At 42.2% G+C, this 15339-nt stretch overlaps 1 protein-coding gene across 2 annotated transcripts in view; it reads left to right on the top strand.

The window, feature by feature from the left end:
* The window catches only part of PDGFRA (platelet derived growth factor receptor alpha), a 35396-nt gene that overhangs the window by 8767 nt on the left and 11290 nt on the right, over positions 1-15339 (top strand). For both annotated transcript variants that reach the window (XM_005433605.3, XM_055713253.1), the window contains exons 3-15: positions 297-611; positions 3612-3875; positions 4609-4739; positions 6143-6314; positions 6418-6607; positions 7156-7271; positions 7753-7879; positions 8877-9070; positions 9535-9629; positions 9740-9872; positions 13839-13943; positions 14655-14765; positions 15102-15255. In XM_005433605.3, coding sequence (XP_005433662.1) covers positions 297-611; positions 3612-3875; positions 4609-4739; positions 6143-6314; positions 6418-6607; positions 7156-7271; positions 7753-7879; positions 8877-9070; positions 9535-9629; positions 9740-9872; positions 13839-13943; positions 14655-14765; positions 15102-15255 — 2107 coding nt within the window. The remainder of the gene's footprint in view (positions 1-296; positions 612-3611; positions 3876-4608; positions 4740-6142; positions 6315-6417; positions 6608-7155; positions 7272-7752; positions 7880-8876; positions 9071-9534; positions 9630-9739; positions 9873-13838; positions 13944-14654; positions 14766-15101; positions 15256-15339) is intronic.

Here is a 15339-nt window from a genome sequence, read left to right on the forward strand (position 1 = left end):
ACATTTGGGGCTGGGAAGCTGCGGTGTGTCTTGGGAACCACCTCTGTCTTCAGCTCTGTCTTCACATATTGATTTGACAAACAAGTGAGCAAGAAAACACTTAACATTTCAAAGGGAAGCCGTTTGGCATCCATTGGGCAAAGCTCTGGCTTTTAAGGAGGGCAAATTTCCTGGGACCTCGGCACATCTGAATGGTCAGGAAAAAAGCTGCTCTGGATACTCTGTGCTTTCTTTCACTTCCCCATGCTGAGGCTGTTCTGTGTGTTCATATGATATTTATTTGTGTTTTTTTGCAGGACCGTTCCTAACATTTTGCCAGCTTCCTCTGCCGACTATTGTTCCCAATAGGAATGAAATGGTGGTACAGCTGAATTCCAATTTCACGCTCAAATGCTCTGGAGACAGTGAAGTGAGCTGGCAGTACCCAGTGACCGAGGGAAGCCACAGGATAGACATTAGACATGAAGAAAACAACAGTGGCCTCTTCGTGACGGTGCTCGAAGTAGGAAATGCCTCGGCTGCTCATACGGGCTTGTATGTTTGCTATTATAACCACACTCAAGTGGAGGATGGGGAAGTGGAAGGGAAGGACATCTACATCTATGTGCCTGGTAAGTGGGGGTGCCACAGCCGTACCCAGAGTTTTGGATGGGAAAGCTGAACAGTGGGTGGTCAGAAGAGGCATATTGGTGGTGGCAATTTGCTCTCACAAGAACATAAATGACCCCAGGGCCATTTCCTAACGTGTAAATCCTGACCAACCCCTGTGAGCCTATGGATGTGTTCCTCTTCCTTTCTATTGATTTTCACATTTTAGGTAAGAGTTTCAGTTCTCAAGAAGAGGGATGAATTCACAATTTCAGAGCTGAGGTCTTCTGACCACCAGGGACTGGGTAGCAGACCTTGGTGGCCAGGTCAGCTCTGCTGTGGGAGCATGTCCAGCCTTCAGGTTTGTCTGGCCTCTAGGGGGTGATTAACGTCGATGCCAGTCCTTTCAGGGGTGACTTGGGTGGATGTTTTGGGATGTGTACTGACCAAAGCAGTGCCATGTCTGACACTAAAGCCGTTGCAAGATAAGGAAGGCCATATCTCGTTCTTAACCTGAATGAGGCTTGAACTGAGAACTGGAAAAAGCTCATGTGTGCACAGGGCCCGGGAAGAGCAAAGCAATGGAGACATCTTGGGGGTGGCTGTCACAAGGGAGGGTGAAACGAGAAGTGTTGTTGCTGGCCAGTCTGACACAAGATTAAAAATATGGTGCTAGCATGCAGTGCCCTGTAATTTTCAAAGCAAAACACAGCCTTCCCAGGCCCTGCACTGCCTTTTTCTTTAGTGGTGGAAAATCTGTTGGACCTTGAAAAAATGGCATCCCTTCTTTTCGGAAGGACCTGCCCCCAGCTTTGCCTTCCCACCTCCTTGTTCCAACTGGAAATCTGTTTAAAGGCATTCCACACTATCCATGGGATGAAGATCTTTATTGTCATAGCTGAGAAAGGCACCAGAGGCCGAGCCACAAGCGACAGCCTTTGTAAAGCCCTGTCTGGAAGTTTCCTTGGCATTGGCTGGGGTTCAGGGGATAAGTGACACAACGGCAGGGCCAGGAAAGATCGAGCCAGTCGATTTGCAGTAAATACTTTGAACAGGAAACAAAAGAGAGAAGAAATTGCAAATCATCCTGCAAAACTGTAGTATGTTGTGAAGAAGATGATGTCTGCAACTACAAGAAAGACTGTGGAAGGGGGAAACATCAGAAAGCAGTAACAGGACTTGTTTTAAAGGCTATTTAGCAGTGGCATTAAGTCTTTTACGTTCACGATATGTGATTTGAGGACAGTGATTCTTCCAAGACTTTATTTCCATTTCCCACAACGAATGTGAAGTGTTTGTGTTCATTCTTGCAGCAAGATGTTTCAGCAGAGGCTGCAGGCTTTGGCGCATGTATCTTGATTTCCAAACAGCTCTAACCAAATCACCAGAAGATGTTGTTGCTGTTAAGCAGTCTTGCAACTCGATCAGTGAAGGACTATAAAGGCAAGAGATGGAAGATTTCTTCAAGAGTGCTTTTTGGTTTGGTTTTTAAAAGCCTCTAGACATCAGCCTACCAGATTTTCAGGGCAGAGACACCCTGTAATTTTTTCCACTCGCTAACCATCAAGATGTCATAAATGCAGAAACATATCCTTTTCTCCAAATTATAGAGAATGTTTCTGTTCCCACTATAAACTTTGTCTTTACAATTGTTTTTCCTGCAATGAATTAGGAGGGCAATGGGTGGCAGCAACCCACTTTAGCCAAGGAGGATTACATTGAGACTTCACACAGTATCCTATTTTCACTAACAGCACACAGAAAACCAAACTAGGTGAATCCTGTTTCTGTTTTAAATTACAGTGGGAAAATGAATACATGGAGTTGGCAGCATCTTTGGCATGGAGCGCTGTGTTTGGAATATTGCTACAAAGAGCCTGCCAATGCAGCAGAAAGTCTATTGTTGGAGGGATTTGGATTGCTATTTATTAAATTTTATTATAAAGCTTTGCACAGAAGCTTCAGGCTAGCAGGGATTATTTGTTTATTCCGAATGGCCAAGTGGAGATGATTTGAGGGCTATGCTTTTTACGTTGGCTGTGTTATGCAATTATGTTTTAAACTCAGACTTTGGATTGGCTGGGTAGGGAAGTTGGCATGCATTTTGTTGACTTTAAAAGAAATAAAACTACCAGGTGTTTGTTTGCTTTTTTTTTCTGGTTAAATACCATATTTTGAAAACCACATACTGTGACCATAATTAGCTATGTCTCATAAATGTAATGTTGGAGATAAGTACCTTGAACTATTTTTGATGAAATGTGGCTTTAACAGTGTTCAGCATAAACAACATGCAACTGATTTCTTATTTTTGACATGGAAAGTGTTTAGATGTTTTATTTTCTTTTTAACTTTCCCCCCTGCTTATGTATTGGTTAGGAGACAGCTACTACTATCAAAGGAAGAAAAAAACATCTAATTGAAGAAGAGTGATTTGTGCCAATAAAAGGGAGGATGTGTAATGATTTTTTTTTGGTGGTGAATGTTACACCTAAGTACAAAATCTTGTGTCATAAAAATAGGGTGTTTTAGTCCAAATTGTTCCCTGAAATCTTTGCCGTACTTATATCTTGATAGAGTTTTCTATGGTAAAGTGAAGTCATCTCTACTTTAGTCCCCAGCAATTGCATGAATGTTTTCACATCCAAAAGTGATTTTCTTGCTTTTTGTCACTTGGCATACTTTTGCCCTCGCTGTAGGAACATGTCAGAAGCAGGTCTAAGGGGATTAATAATACTTTGCATTTTTTGTGGGGGGATCTTTTGTATTTTTCGCTCTGTGTCCTGAATTGCCACAAAGGAGCCCAAGACCTTTCCTGTTTTGTGCTTAGGTCAAATGTCTTGCTAAATGTCACATCAAATAGCAGAACTGAGATACCACACACAATTACCATGCCCTACCTGCAAGCTCTGAAAAAGTGGGGTAATAAATTTTACAATCTATAATCAGTCAGTGTTATCCAATTCTTGTACGTGGACTTACTACAAACGAGACAGTGTAAAATTACCTCTTGTTTTTTACAGACCCAGACATGCCTTTTGTTCCTTCTATACCAGAAGACCAGTTCATCCTAGTAGAAGAAGGGGATCCCACCGTTATCCCTTGTCGGACAAGTGACCCAAATGCTCCAGTGACTTTAGTCAACAGTTTAGACAAGGCTGTCTATGCTTTCTATGACAGCAAACAAGGCTTCATAGGGAATTTCCCTGCGGGGTCATATACATGCAAAACAATGGTTAAAGGCGTGGAGTTCAAGTCTGATGAGTTCCTCATCTATATTTTAAGAGGTACTTATTTTTGTTCATAAAAAAAAAAAAGAAAAAAGAAGTAATAATGTTCAACCCAGTTCTTTCCTCACACTGTAAAAGCCCTGTTAGCACCAGCATCACTGGGATATATCAGATATTTCCCCAATGATGAGCTCCTTGCTCCTCTGGCGGTATTGCCAGTTACTTAGTTGCTACTTTATTTAGCAGTTGCATACAATTTTGATGAGAATGAAATGTTCTTAACTTTATCTCCTCTCCCAAATGTTTGCAAGAAAAGTCTTCCATAATCCATGTATTTTCATCCTGTTTGCTGAAACATATCTTAAAAGACATGGTGTTTCCCAGTAGCTTCAAACTGTAGGATTTTGGATATTCTGAAAAACAGCATGATTCAAATATTTTAAACCCCAGGTTTTTATTGATCAGCAAGGGATTCTCAAAGACAGTCACTAATTAGCAAAGTGGGAAATGCTTTTATACTGAGTGCCTTTTCACAGGGGCATTTGAGATAGGAACTTCTAATTGAAATATTATGCATGGATCATTTCTTTGTAGGATTGAACTCAATGCCTGTACAATTCATGCTTTAAATGCAAATTGTTTATATCAGTATAAGTCAGCAGCATATTCACTGGATTTTCCAGGTAATTTCTCAGTAGAGGAAGTGAAATGGAAATGTCCCCCTGAAATTGCACTATGTGAAAACTGCATATTTAAAAAACCTAAATCCGCTCTCTCTCTCTTCTCTCAGCTACTTCACAGCTGCCGGTTGAAATTGAAGCTCTTAAAACTGTCTACAAAACAGGCGAGACCATCGTAGTAACTTGTGTGGTCTTTGACAATGAGGTGGTAAATTTACAGTGGAATTATCCTGGGAAAGTGGTAAATCTCTTTTTCTTTTTTTAAGGTGTTTTGTTTTGTTTGAATGTTTGTAGTTACTTATTGGGGAAGAAGGTGGGGTTGTAAATTTTTCTTCTTTCCTCTGAATAAGGACAGCTGAGGAGAGAAAACAAAGTAATTTCTTTCATTTTTAGATTACCACAAAAAGGATTCAGTCTCAAAAATTAGAGTTTGCTGTTAGTAAGTATGCAAACATGAGAGGAAGGTGAGGTATGACTGGGAGTCCATCCTCCGAGGGAGAAATGCTGGCTTTCAGGTCTTGTGCTGGTTCAAAAAATGAAATGCTGTGGAAACAGAAAGATCTGGGAATGTATTGGACATCTGCATAAAGCTCTGCTGCTGAAGGTCTGACCCTCTAAAATGGCTCTCTTAAACCCTGGGTGCTTGGACATAATAAGGGACAACGCAAAATCAAGTCCATAGTCTTAATTGTTCCTCATTGTGCAGGTGTAAATGAAAATGACTCTTACAGTCAGTTTAATTACTCACTAATGAGAACTGTCTGGTAAGAAAACCTTGAAACTTTTGGAGAACCTTGAAAATTTTCAAACTGATGTAACATTCTTCTGCAGTGGAAATTTTTATTTAGCGAAACTTGGTTAGAGCCAGTCCCGGTCAATGGAGTATTTCAGAGAGTCCCTTACAAAAAGGCTGGTAACTGAAGGAATGGAGTAGTTGTAGCATACCTGGTTGTGACCCCAAATCCCACTCGTTACTTAAGTAAGTGAAAAGCCCAAAAGGAAAAATAATTCGAGAAGGTTTTGTTCTATTTTTCCTGTTACACATCATAATCTCTTCTGTATGCCGCCCTTCAAAAATAGCCCCTGCATATTTTTAGTTTCAGCTTCTTGTGATAACATGGTCTACTATTCTCACAATCTTTTTACTCACAGGAGTATTCTCCTTGCCAATAATTTTTTTTTTTTTAAGAAGCAGAACGTAGCATCTAGCAGGCAGGACATAGCATCTAGCAACTGGTTACTTATTTTTTGGTGGAGGGGATAAAAATTCACCCTACTTCATGGTAAATGAGCAAAGAAAACTCAGGTGGCTTTTACGTCTGAGGAGAAGGTAGTGCATGAGCAGTAAAATGCTTTTTCAGGCTGCTCACCCAAACTTTGAATGGTATTTGTTTTGAGTGAACAAAATATACTCTCAACCTCCTCACCCTTTTGTGCCTGACCCCAGAAGGGTGTATTTTCACAGGGACACCTTTTGTGCCTGTGGCTGAAAAATGCCTCCCTGACTGAGTAAACAAGTCTTCTGCTGCCATACAGGATTTAGATGGTTGCTTTTACTCCAGTGGCATCGTAGATCCTCAATGGTGTGCTTTCAGCTCAGCTTGCTTACTTAAGTAAGGTTTTTTTTCCTTCTCCAAACTGCAGAAAGAAAAAGGTCTGATAAAGCTTGATGATATCAAAGTCCCATCGCAGAAGCTGGTTTACACCTTGACCATTCCTGAGGCATCAGTGAAAGACACAGGGGATTATGAATGTACTGCTCGGCATGCAACCAAGGAGGTTAAGGAAAATAAGAAAGTAGTCATTACAGTTCATGGTATAGTCTGTTTTTAGTGTCCAAAAATTATTAACACATTGGAAAACACTGTTCTTGAAAAATGCTGCACAGCATGGTTTACGCAAGGTTTTTTCATTTACAGACAAAGGCTTCGTTCACCTGGAGCCCCAGTTTAGCCCTCTGGAGGCTGTCAATCTACACGAAGTCAAAAACTTTGTCGTCGATGTGCAGGCATACCCAGCACCAAAAATGTACTGGTTGAAGGATAATGTGACTCTGATCGAAAATCTTACTGAGATTGTTACTAGTTCCAACAGAGTGCAGGAAACAAGGTAAAAATATTCTTCTGACCCTTACTTTGCCGTGCTGACTTGAGTTTCTTTTCCAGAAACCTGGGCACTGCTCCTGCTCTCTCTTTCCACCTCAATTTGTTACTTCTTCCTCAGTGGCGTTTAAAAATAATTTTTTCTACTCTAAAGGGCAATGCCTAGTCTGCCTCTTCTTATTCCCTTCGTAACATTAACCTCTCCAAACCATAGAAATCCTGTTTTCTGTGCAGTAAGCCTCTTGAGTCCGACATGACAAGTCTTGAGGCCAACATGACTCCACAACAATAATCTCTAGCTATTTCCAGTAATATTTCCAGTAATATCAGGGGCTTTGTCAGATCCCTGCAGAATATAACTACGCCCACTTGTTTCTCACTTGTGTGTTGGTAGTTATTTACCGCTCAAGTAATGACTGTCATTAAAGTCATGCTAGAAATGCTAAATGTCACTACATTATAATCTTTACATACCCAGATTACATGTTGCACCAAAATGATTTTTTTTTTTTATGCCCGCTTCAAAAATACAAACAAAACTTCTTATTTCTGCAGGTTTCAAAGTATATTAAAATTGATCCGGGCCAAGGAAGAAGACAGCGGATACTATACTTTGGTTGCTGAAAATGAAGATGAGGTTAAAAGATACACCTTCTCCTTGCTGATACAAGGTAAGGAGCCCAGAGCCTTGACCACCAGAACTGATGGCACACAGCAAAGACTTGATCCACTTACACATTGGATTGCCTGGTGTATTAGGATAAGACAGGCATGAGCTGGAGCGTCCAGAGGAGTGTGTGCATGTCGAGTCCTTGGAGCTCTCCTACCCCGATCCTGGCTTTCACTTCTGAGCTGGCCTTGAGCCAAAAAGAAACTTTATCCTCCCGCCTAAGTTATTCCAGCTGACAGAGGGGATGATAGCTCATTTAGTATGACATGAGGACGTGGCATAACCGCAGCACTTCCTTTTCATGGCTTTAGCCTAGGATCTGCTCTGTCCTGCAGGAGATGAGGACCTCCTGGATGAGCCTGGGTCTCTAGGAGTTGCTAAGCTGCCAGCCAAACAACACCTCTCCTGCTTTATTTGAAATTTCAGGCTGTTTTTTTGTAGATCCCAATGAATATGCTGACAAACTCTTGACTCCTTTTCAGTTCCAGCACTGATCTTAGACCTTGTGGACGATCACCATGGCTCTGCGGGTGGGCAGACGGTGAGGTGCTTGGCAGAGGGGACCCCGCTTCCTGATGTGGAATGGCTGGTTTGCAAGGACATTAAAAAGTAAGAGGAGTGGGTACTTTCTTATTTAAGATATGACTTGTTGTGTCCTTGATCAGCTTAGTGTTATTAGTTACCATACCATGTTTTCCTCATCAACAGCCAGTGAGGTCTAGATAATTTTTTTTCTTTTTGGAGGCATGTCGCTTCTGTTTCAAGAGAGGTTATCAGTGCCCTTCCTATTGCATCCTGTAGGAGAAGACACAGTGCATCAGTTCAGGAGGTTTCTCTCATAAAAGCTTTGTGTTCAATAAGCAAACTCAGCAGATTTCATAGTCCCGGTTTGAGTAAAGATCTCGGGAAGTAGCTGTTCCTCCTTTCAGGGAGTTCTTATCATTTCAGATAGTTCAATCTGCCTCATTTATGCTCTTGCGTGCTTCTAAATTTTCACTTGTAATTATTTTCTGCCTAATTATAGTTTTTACCTTCGAAGTATTTTAGACATGTGGAGTAATTACTCCCATTTTTGCTAGCTCTAGACTGGCTCTTTCTGTGGCTACTGGGAGGCTGGTTTTTCCCTGGGAGGTTATCTACCAAGGAGAGGGAGACGACGCATGGAAGAGGGCTAGGAGCCCTGGGCACCTCCCAGCTGTGTTCTGCTTTCATTGTGCTAAAACCTCTTACTACTTGGTGGGATGATCGTCCTCCTAGTCCTGCCCCAGGGAGCCTTGTACAGCACTAAGGGTTCAGGGAGAAACAGAGATCCATCCAGTACTATAACTCTATGGGATACATAGTGACACCAAGGTCTATCTATACCAGACCTGCTGGGCTGCGTTGTCAGGCCCTCAAAGCAGCAGCAGCAATGAGGATCAGAAGGCAAATTATTCTGAGGGGAGAAAGATGCAGGCTTTCCACAGAGGTGGTCTTAAGCATTTCTGGTCTTTAAAAGGATCATTGTCAGAAGAAAGTTATAGGGAAAGGTGATTCTTGTTCTCTTCACTCTTCGTTATCCGTACCTACGCCCAATGCCCATTTCCCCTGTTATTCTTCTCTGCAGGTGCAGCAATGACACCTCATGGGCTCTTTTGACTAACAATATCTCTGACGTACACATGGAAGTCCACCTGGATGAGAAAAACATGGTGGAAAGCCAGGTGACCTTCCAGAAGGTAGAGGAAACCCTGGCTGTGCGGTGTGTGGCAAGGAATGACCTTGGTGCTGTTACTCGGGAACTGAAGCTTGTGGCTCCCAGTGAGTTCACTTTGTCCTTCTGTGAAGTTACCACAGCCAGTTTGACCCCTCTATAACACACTCCAGTCCAGTCTTAATAGTTTAAAAATAGGAATTGTTGCAGATAAAAATAAATGGAAATACATTCTTTCCCACCCTGGGACATGTGAGGATGAGGCATTCTACAGGTCTTCATGGTGCATCTGGGTTTTCGCTTATTAAACGGTTCCATGATTCATTTTATAATTTTGTGATATCACTGGCTAGGAGATGTTCTTCTAGACAATCTGTGCATTTTGTTTTGAAACAGGAAGGCAGAGCAGCCTGGGGCTTGGAAAGACTTTACAGTCACCAGCCTCAGCAACTGCCCCTGCCACATCTGCAGGACATGGGGACTGTGGTGGTACGGGAGGTCGGAGTCTTCTGTGTGTGTCATGTTCCTTGTGGCTCAGGAGGAAAACAGAGTCTGTCTTTTTACCCCACAGCCTTGCGATCAGAACTAACGGTGGCTGCTGCAGTCCTAGTGCTGTTAGTGATTGTGATAATTTCATTGATTGTCCTGGTCATCATATGGAAACAGGTAATGTAGAAAAGTATTTTGGTTTGGAGGCTGAGCCCTGCTGGGTTTTGAACTGCTCTGAAGTCCGGCACAGGTCTAATGGTTGGTTTTGCATTTAATATGCTTTGCAGAAGCCAAGGTATGAGATAAGATGGAGAGTCATTGAGTCCATTAGCCCTGATGGCCACGAATACATTTATGTGGACCCAATGCAGCTGCCTTATGACTCCAGATGGGAGTTTCCTCGAGATGGGTTAGTGCTTGGTAAGTTTCCTCTAAGGAACTAATCTCATCCTTCTCCGGGGAGAAAGACGATTAAGGGTAACTCTGAGGTCCCTGCTACCAGGAGTTGCGATCTAAGTTATGGCTATGAAGTGTAGAGCCTCTCTGTACCTGTCTGTTCTCTTTCTGCATCCTCTTCTTCCCCTACGTTGGTGTCAGCCTTAAGCTTCTTGTGTTAGTCTCCTGCGCCTCCATTCCAGCTCTCCTCCACATGCCCTGCATGCAGTGCTCACGTCCACATGGCTTAGGGGGCCTCTCGCAGCATTAAATGACCTCTTCAACACTCACTCCTGCTAAGCCACCCACAAGAAATGCATCAGCGTTTTTTATTTGCAAGACATTTATATACTTCTGTGCAGAGGCCAAGGGAAATCTGCAAGTAGTTATGTAGTTTTATTAAAAATATTTTTTAAGTTATTAATCCACATCGTGCACATATCAGTGCTGAGTAACTGCATAACTTATTTTTGAGGCTACTGCCTTCCTCCTTCTCCTTCTGCTTTCTCGCTTTGTTATTCCTGCATTGGAGTTCATACAGAATCCAACTGTAATTAGTTCTTCAAGGCTGGCCCAATCTGTCATTTATAACAATTTGGCAATTCTAATGCTCTATCCAGGTAGTGCTTTAAATATACAAGGCTTTCCTCTCTTGGAGGTATCTGTGCGCCAAGTTGTATCACAAAATACAGGATAAGAAGATGAAATATGGTTTTTGTTTGATATATTTTAAGACACATACTCCCCTAGTGTAGTTCCCCTTCCCCATCGCAGAGAAAGAATTGATGTTCATTCTTGAAAGAAGCAGCACAAATTTTTCTGTTCAGGAATGATACCCTGTAATTAAATTCCCGTTGCTAATTGAAAGCTAGAGAAGGGTGGATATTAATGGAATTATTTTATTACAACCCAGACTTTAATTATATGCCTAAATAGGATTTGTCAGATCTGAGTTAACAGACCACCACTGTGACTTTGTCTCCATCTGACTCATGAGCATCAGCCTACTTCAATGCCTTCCTGTTTACAGGCATATTCGGGATAGTGCTTTAAAAACTAACGCTACATGTCCTTTTAGCAATCTGGATTGCACAAGCATTCTTCTTGACATGGTTAACATCTACCCACTGGCAGTTTTGCCATATGAAACGCTTGCTGGTGGGGACCTCTTTTGTTCCTGGGGCTGATAATTCTGGTTTGTGCAGATTTTCTCATATCAAAGTGGGAGATGACAGCAAGGCAATTACACCTTCAGCTCAGGGAGGCTCTGAAGCAGGGTACTAACCCATTTTGGCTCAGCCAGATGAGCATTTCCCATCCTAGCTGTGTAAGCCAGCTGGCATTTATTTGTTTTTCTAGCTAGTAGGGCCTGGAGTGCAGTGCTGCGTTAAATGCCAACTCTGAACATTGGCTGGCTGGAGCTTCAGTTGATAAATTTGGATTACACTGCAAGTTTTCCTTTGCTATCACCCCTCCACAATGTACGTAGTGCGCTGCTGTTTAAAGCTCTTAGCAGCCAGCGCCAGCCTGGGAGATGCGTAACAGAACGAGGAATGCGGTAGTGCAGAGAGCTGTTTGGATGCCACTGCCTTCTCCTGGTTCTGCTGGGAAGTGGCGAGGTCCCGGCAGGACCTGGACCCCCTCCTTCAGCCGAGGGGGCAGAGGGCAGGGCCTTTTGAGGAGTGGGGTCTGAGTGCTGCTGTTTCTTGGGATGCTGGGGTGGCTGTAGAAAGGTTACACAGCATTTAGGGATGTGGCACCTAATTTCTCAAGAGTCTAGAAGCCGGATGTAGGTTACAAAGCTTGTCACTTGACTGGCTTTTGATGTAGGCAAAGACAATTCTGGTTTAATTTGGGGTGGGCTGATCATCCCAGTTCAATTTTAGCCAAAGAAATTCTCACACAGTTGAGAAGGTTGTGTCTGGAAAAAAATCACAGACTTCACCTTTGTATTTGTGGCCCCCCAAGCAGAAAAAAAGCACCTCTCCGACAGGCGCTGCAGACCAGCTCTACGGATGGGTGCAGAGGCTGAAACAGCCCCCCCAGGTGCTGTACCTGTGCTGGCCTGAGGAGCCCAGAGCTCTTGCTGTGTCTGCACAGTCCCTCTGTGGCAGAGAAGCAGCGCTGCTCCTCTGGCAAGCAGATCACAGCAGTGTCTTTATACTGAGAAAAATAAACACCTGCTATAATTTTGGTCTCCACTGAAGGCCTCGATGTCAAGAATGTGATGGCGTTACAGATGCCTTCAGCCCTTGAGCAGTCAGCTCCCACCTGGTTCCACATTGCAGGTGCAAAACACATGGGGCTTGGGCTATGTCTGCGGAGAGGGGTGAGAAGGGGAAATAGCAGTGATCGCTCCCCACCACTGCGGAAGCGCTCTCACCATCTCCACGTGCACCCTGGCTCAGCAGAGGTGATGGAGAGGGAGATGTGCACCTTGTGCTCAGCTGACAATATGGTTTGGGGAGGAACTGGCTTATGAAGACAAGAAGATCAAGGAGCATCAGCAAATGCCATTGCATTCTGAAGGGCTGCATCCTGCCATATGGTTCCCAGACTTTTGGTCTGAAAAGTTTCAGGGGCCAAATTTCAGACTCAGGTTGTTTGAATTAGTCTGAAATTTAGTGGGAAGCTTTCTCACATCCTGATTAGGAAGAATAACCATCAGAGCACAAGAATCTTGAAAAGAAATCACATAGTTTTTGTATGCATGACAAACTACACTGTCATAGTCTTGAAGAGGTTCTTCAGTGGTAACTCAGCTAAGCGTTCTTTAACCATTTCTTGTGCTTATTAATGATGTAGATATCATTTGGCTGGAAATTTTCTTTTGAAAGCATGTATACAATAAAAGTGAGGGCTGCAGCTAGAGGATAACATATGGTGTTGCATGCCAGATAACACCTTCAGAAGCGTAAAAGGCGGCGGGTTCAAACTGTAAATGAACGTCAAAAGACAAAATGCCATATATCTCCATAGTAAAAGTCACTACTTCTTTCTGTGCTGCAAGTTAAAAAGTAACATAAAATAAAATAGAGAGCTTGTCAGGAATATGAAAATATCCTGGCATCTGGAGCTCATATATGGGTTTGTTCACTAAGTGTTGCCTTGATGAACTTGCTCTTCAATATGGAAACTATGAAATATAGTATTTTGGATTATGTTTGTGCAGTTCATATTTCTCTAAAATCTCACTCAATCTGTGCACAATTCTTCTGCACACTGTATCCATATCAGGAGACAGGTTATGATGATCCAAAATTTTTGTCTAAATTGATTTGTGGGAAGAGTAAAGTGTGTATAAACATTAGCTGTTTCATTACAGCACTTGGAAATTTGCAATAAAATTTATTCCAGCATATGAAACACACTTGTACATTAAACTTCAGAGAAGTTTCCCCTCATATGTGATCAACATGTATTTCAGCTTCTTGCAGAGCACTGATGGTCCTGCCTGCCTATTTCTAAATGTGCTGTTGATATACTTCAGTCTATCATGCTGCTAGATGTATCCAGGATTGATATTACAGCCCAAAACTGCAGCTAAGGAGTTCAGTTCAGACTTTTAAGTAAAAGACACAACTGCACTGTAATCAGGTGCTGACTGAGGTAGAGAAGTCAACTCAAACATCGGAGAATAAATGATTAGAAAGGATTAAGTGAGGGCAGCAGGGCACAGTAGGAGACGAATTTGAATGAGTTGACCTCCCATGTGCAGATGTGCTCCTGTTGTTTGCTTGTTTGTTTTTATTTAAGGATTGTACTTAATAATGGCATTTTATATTTGCCTTTTCTGTTTAACAACAACAGTAATAACAATAATACCAGTGGTCTGGCTAAGTGAGTGTGCTCTTTCCACACAAGGATCACAACTCATAGAGGAATGGCAGCAGGGAATGAGGCGAATTGCTGTTACTTTCAGAACTAAGTAATGCTTTCCTTTGTGTTCAGGTCGAATCCTTGGTTCCGGTGCCTTTGGAAAAGTAGTTGAAGGGACTGCATATGGATTGAGTCGCTCTCAACCGGTGATGAAAGTAGCTGTGAAAATGCTGAAACGTAAGTTGTTGTGGTTCCATTTCCCAGGCTGGGGAGGGCACGTTTCCACAGGGTTACTCAGGCATTGCTTGTGTATAAATAGATTCTCCACATCTGAAGTTGCAAGTGAACTGTGGAATGACTGAAATTTAAAATTATACTTTAGATTGCTTCATGGCTTTTCAAGACGGAGAGTATCCAGGCTTCTGAAAGTCTCCAGGGTTTGGTTTTACCTGTAGGGACTGTAGCAGCCACAGTAACTCTGCAAGTTCAGAAAAAGATAAAATAACCATGAATGTCTGTGAGCAAATGAAAGCTACACAACAAAAGAGAAATAGGCAGGCTTCGTGTGAGAATCTTAAGTTCACTGAAGATTTCCAGGTTCATGAGAGCTGAGGATGTGATGCAGTGTCTCTGAAGGAGCCATGAAGAGCTTGTTTGTGTTGAAATGAGCAGCTTATAAAATGCCTCTGTGCCACCTGGGCAATACACCATACCCCTGGAGAGGGAAAACCAGACTGTGTCAGCTGTTGAGCTGCATTAAGTGAGTCCTTTATTAGTGATTTGTGACTCCTCTCCAAGTCCTAAGAAAGCCCACTGTCAAGTAAAGAGGACAGTCTTCTTCAGGAAACCATGGTAGCAATACTTTAATGAGGAAAGCAAGGAGAAATTGTTTGTTCTTGTGAAAAAGGTGATTGCTCTCACTGAGTGGTTGGTGTGTTTTTTCAACAGCTACAGCTAGATCCAGCGAAAAACAGGCACTCATGTCTGAACTGAAGATAATGACACACCTTGGCCCCCACCTGAATATTGTGAATCTGCTTGGAGCTTGTACAAAATCAGGTGAGTTTGGCTGACAAAACGGAGGTTTGCTGTGGAGCCATCATTCACTGTTTAACAAGCACACAAATTTCAATTAAAGGATTTAACAATAAATATAAACAAATAAAAGGTTTCACAAACCTACTTGATATTTGGTGGTTGTTGCAGTCGTAACTTAGTAAATAAAAATGTATTAACTCACAAATTCTTTGTTTCATATTCTAATTTCTACTATTTTTTGAGTCTTCTTTCTTTCTTTCTTTCTTTCTTTCTCTCTTTCTTTCTTTCTTTCTCTCTTTCTTTCTTTCTTTCTTAAGACCTCACTTATCAATGTATTATTTTGCTTTATTTTATCAGGTCCTATTTACATCATTACTGAATACTGCTTTTATGGTGATTTGGTGAACTATCTGCATAAGAACAGGGACAATTTCCTGAACCGACACCCAGAGAAGCCAAAGAAAGATTTGGATATCTTTGGAATGAACCCAGCTGATGAAAGCACAAGAAGGTGGGAAAAAACAGGAAAAAAAAAAGTATGATCTGCAACTCAAGCAGATGTCATTATTAACCCTTACTCCATTCCTCTCATTAA

The sequence above is a fragment of the Falco cherrug genome, chromosome 1 (genome assembly GCF_023634085.1).
Source record: "Falco cherrug isolate bFalChe1 chromosome 1, bFalChe1.pri, whole genome shotgun sequence".
Classification (NCBI taxonomy): domain Eukaryota; kingdom Metazoa; phylum Chordata; class Aves; order Falconiformes; family Falconidae; genus Falco; species Falco cherrug.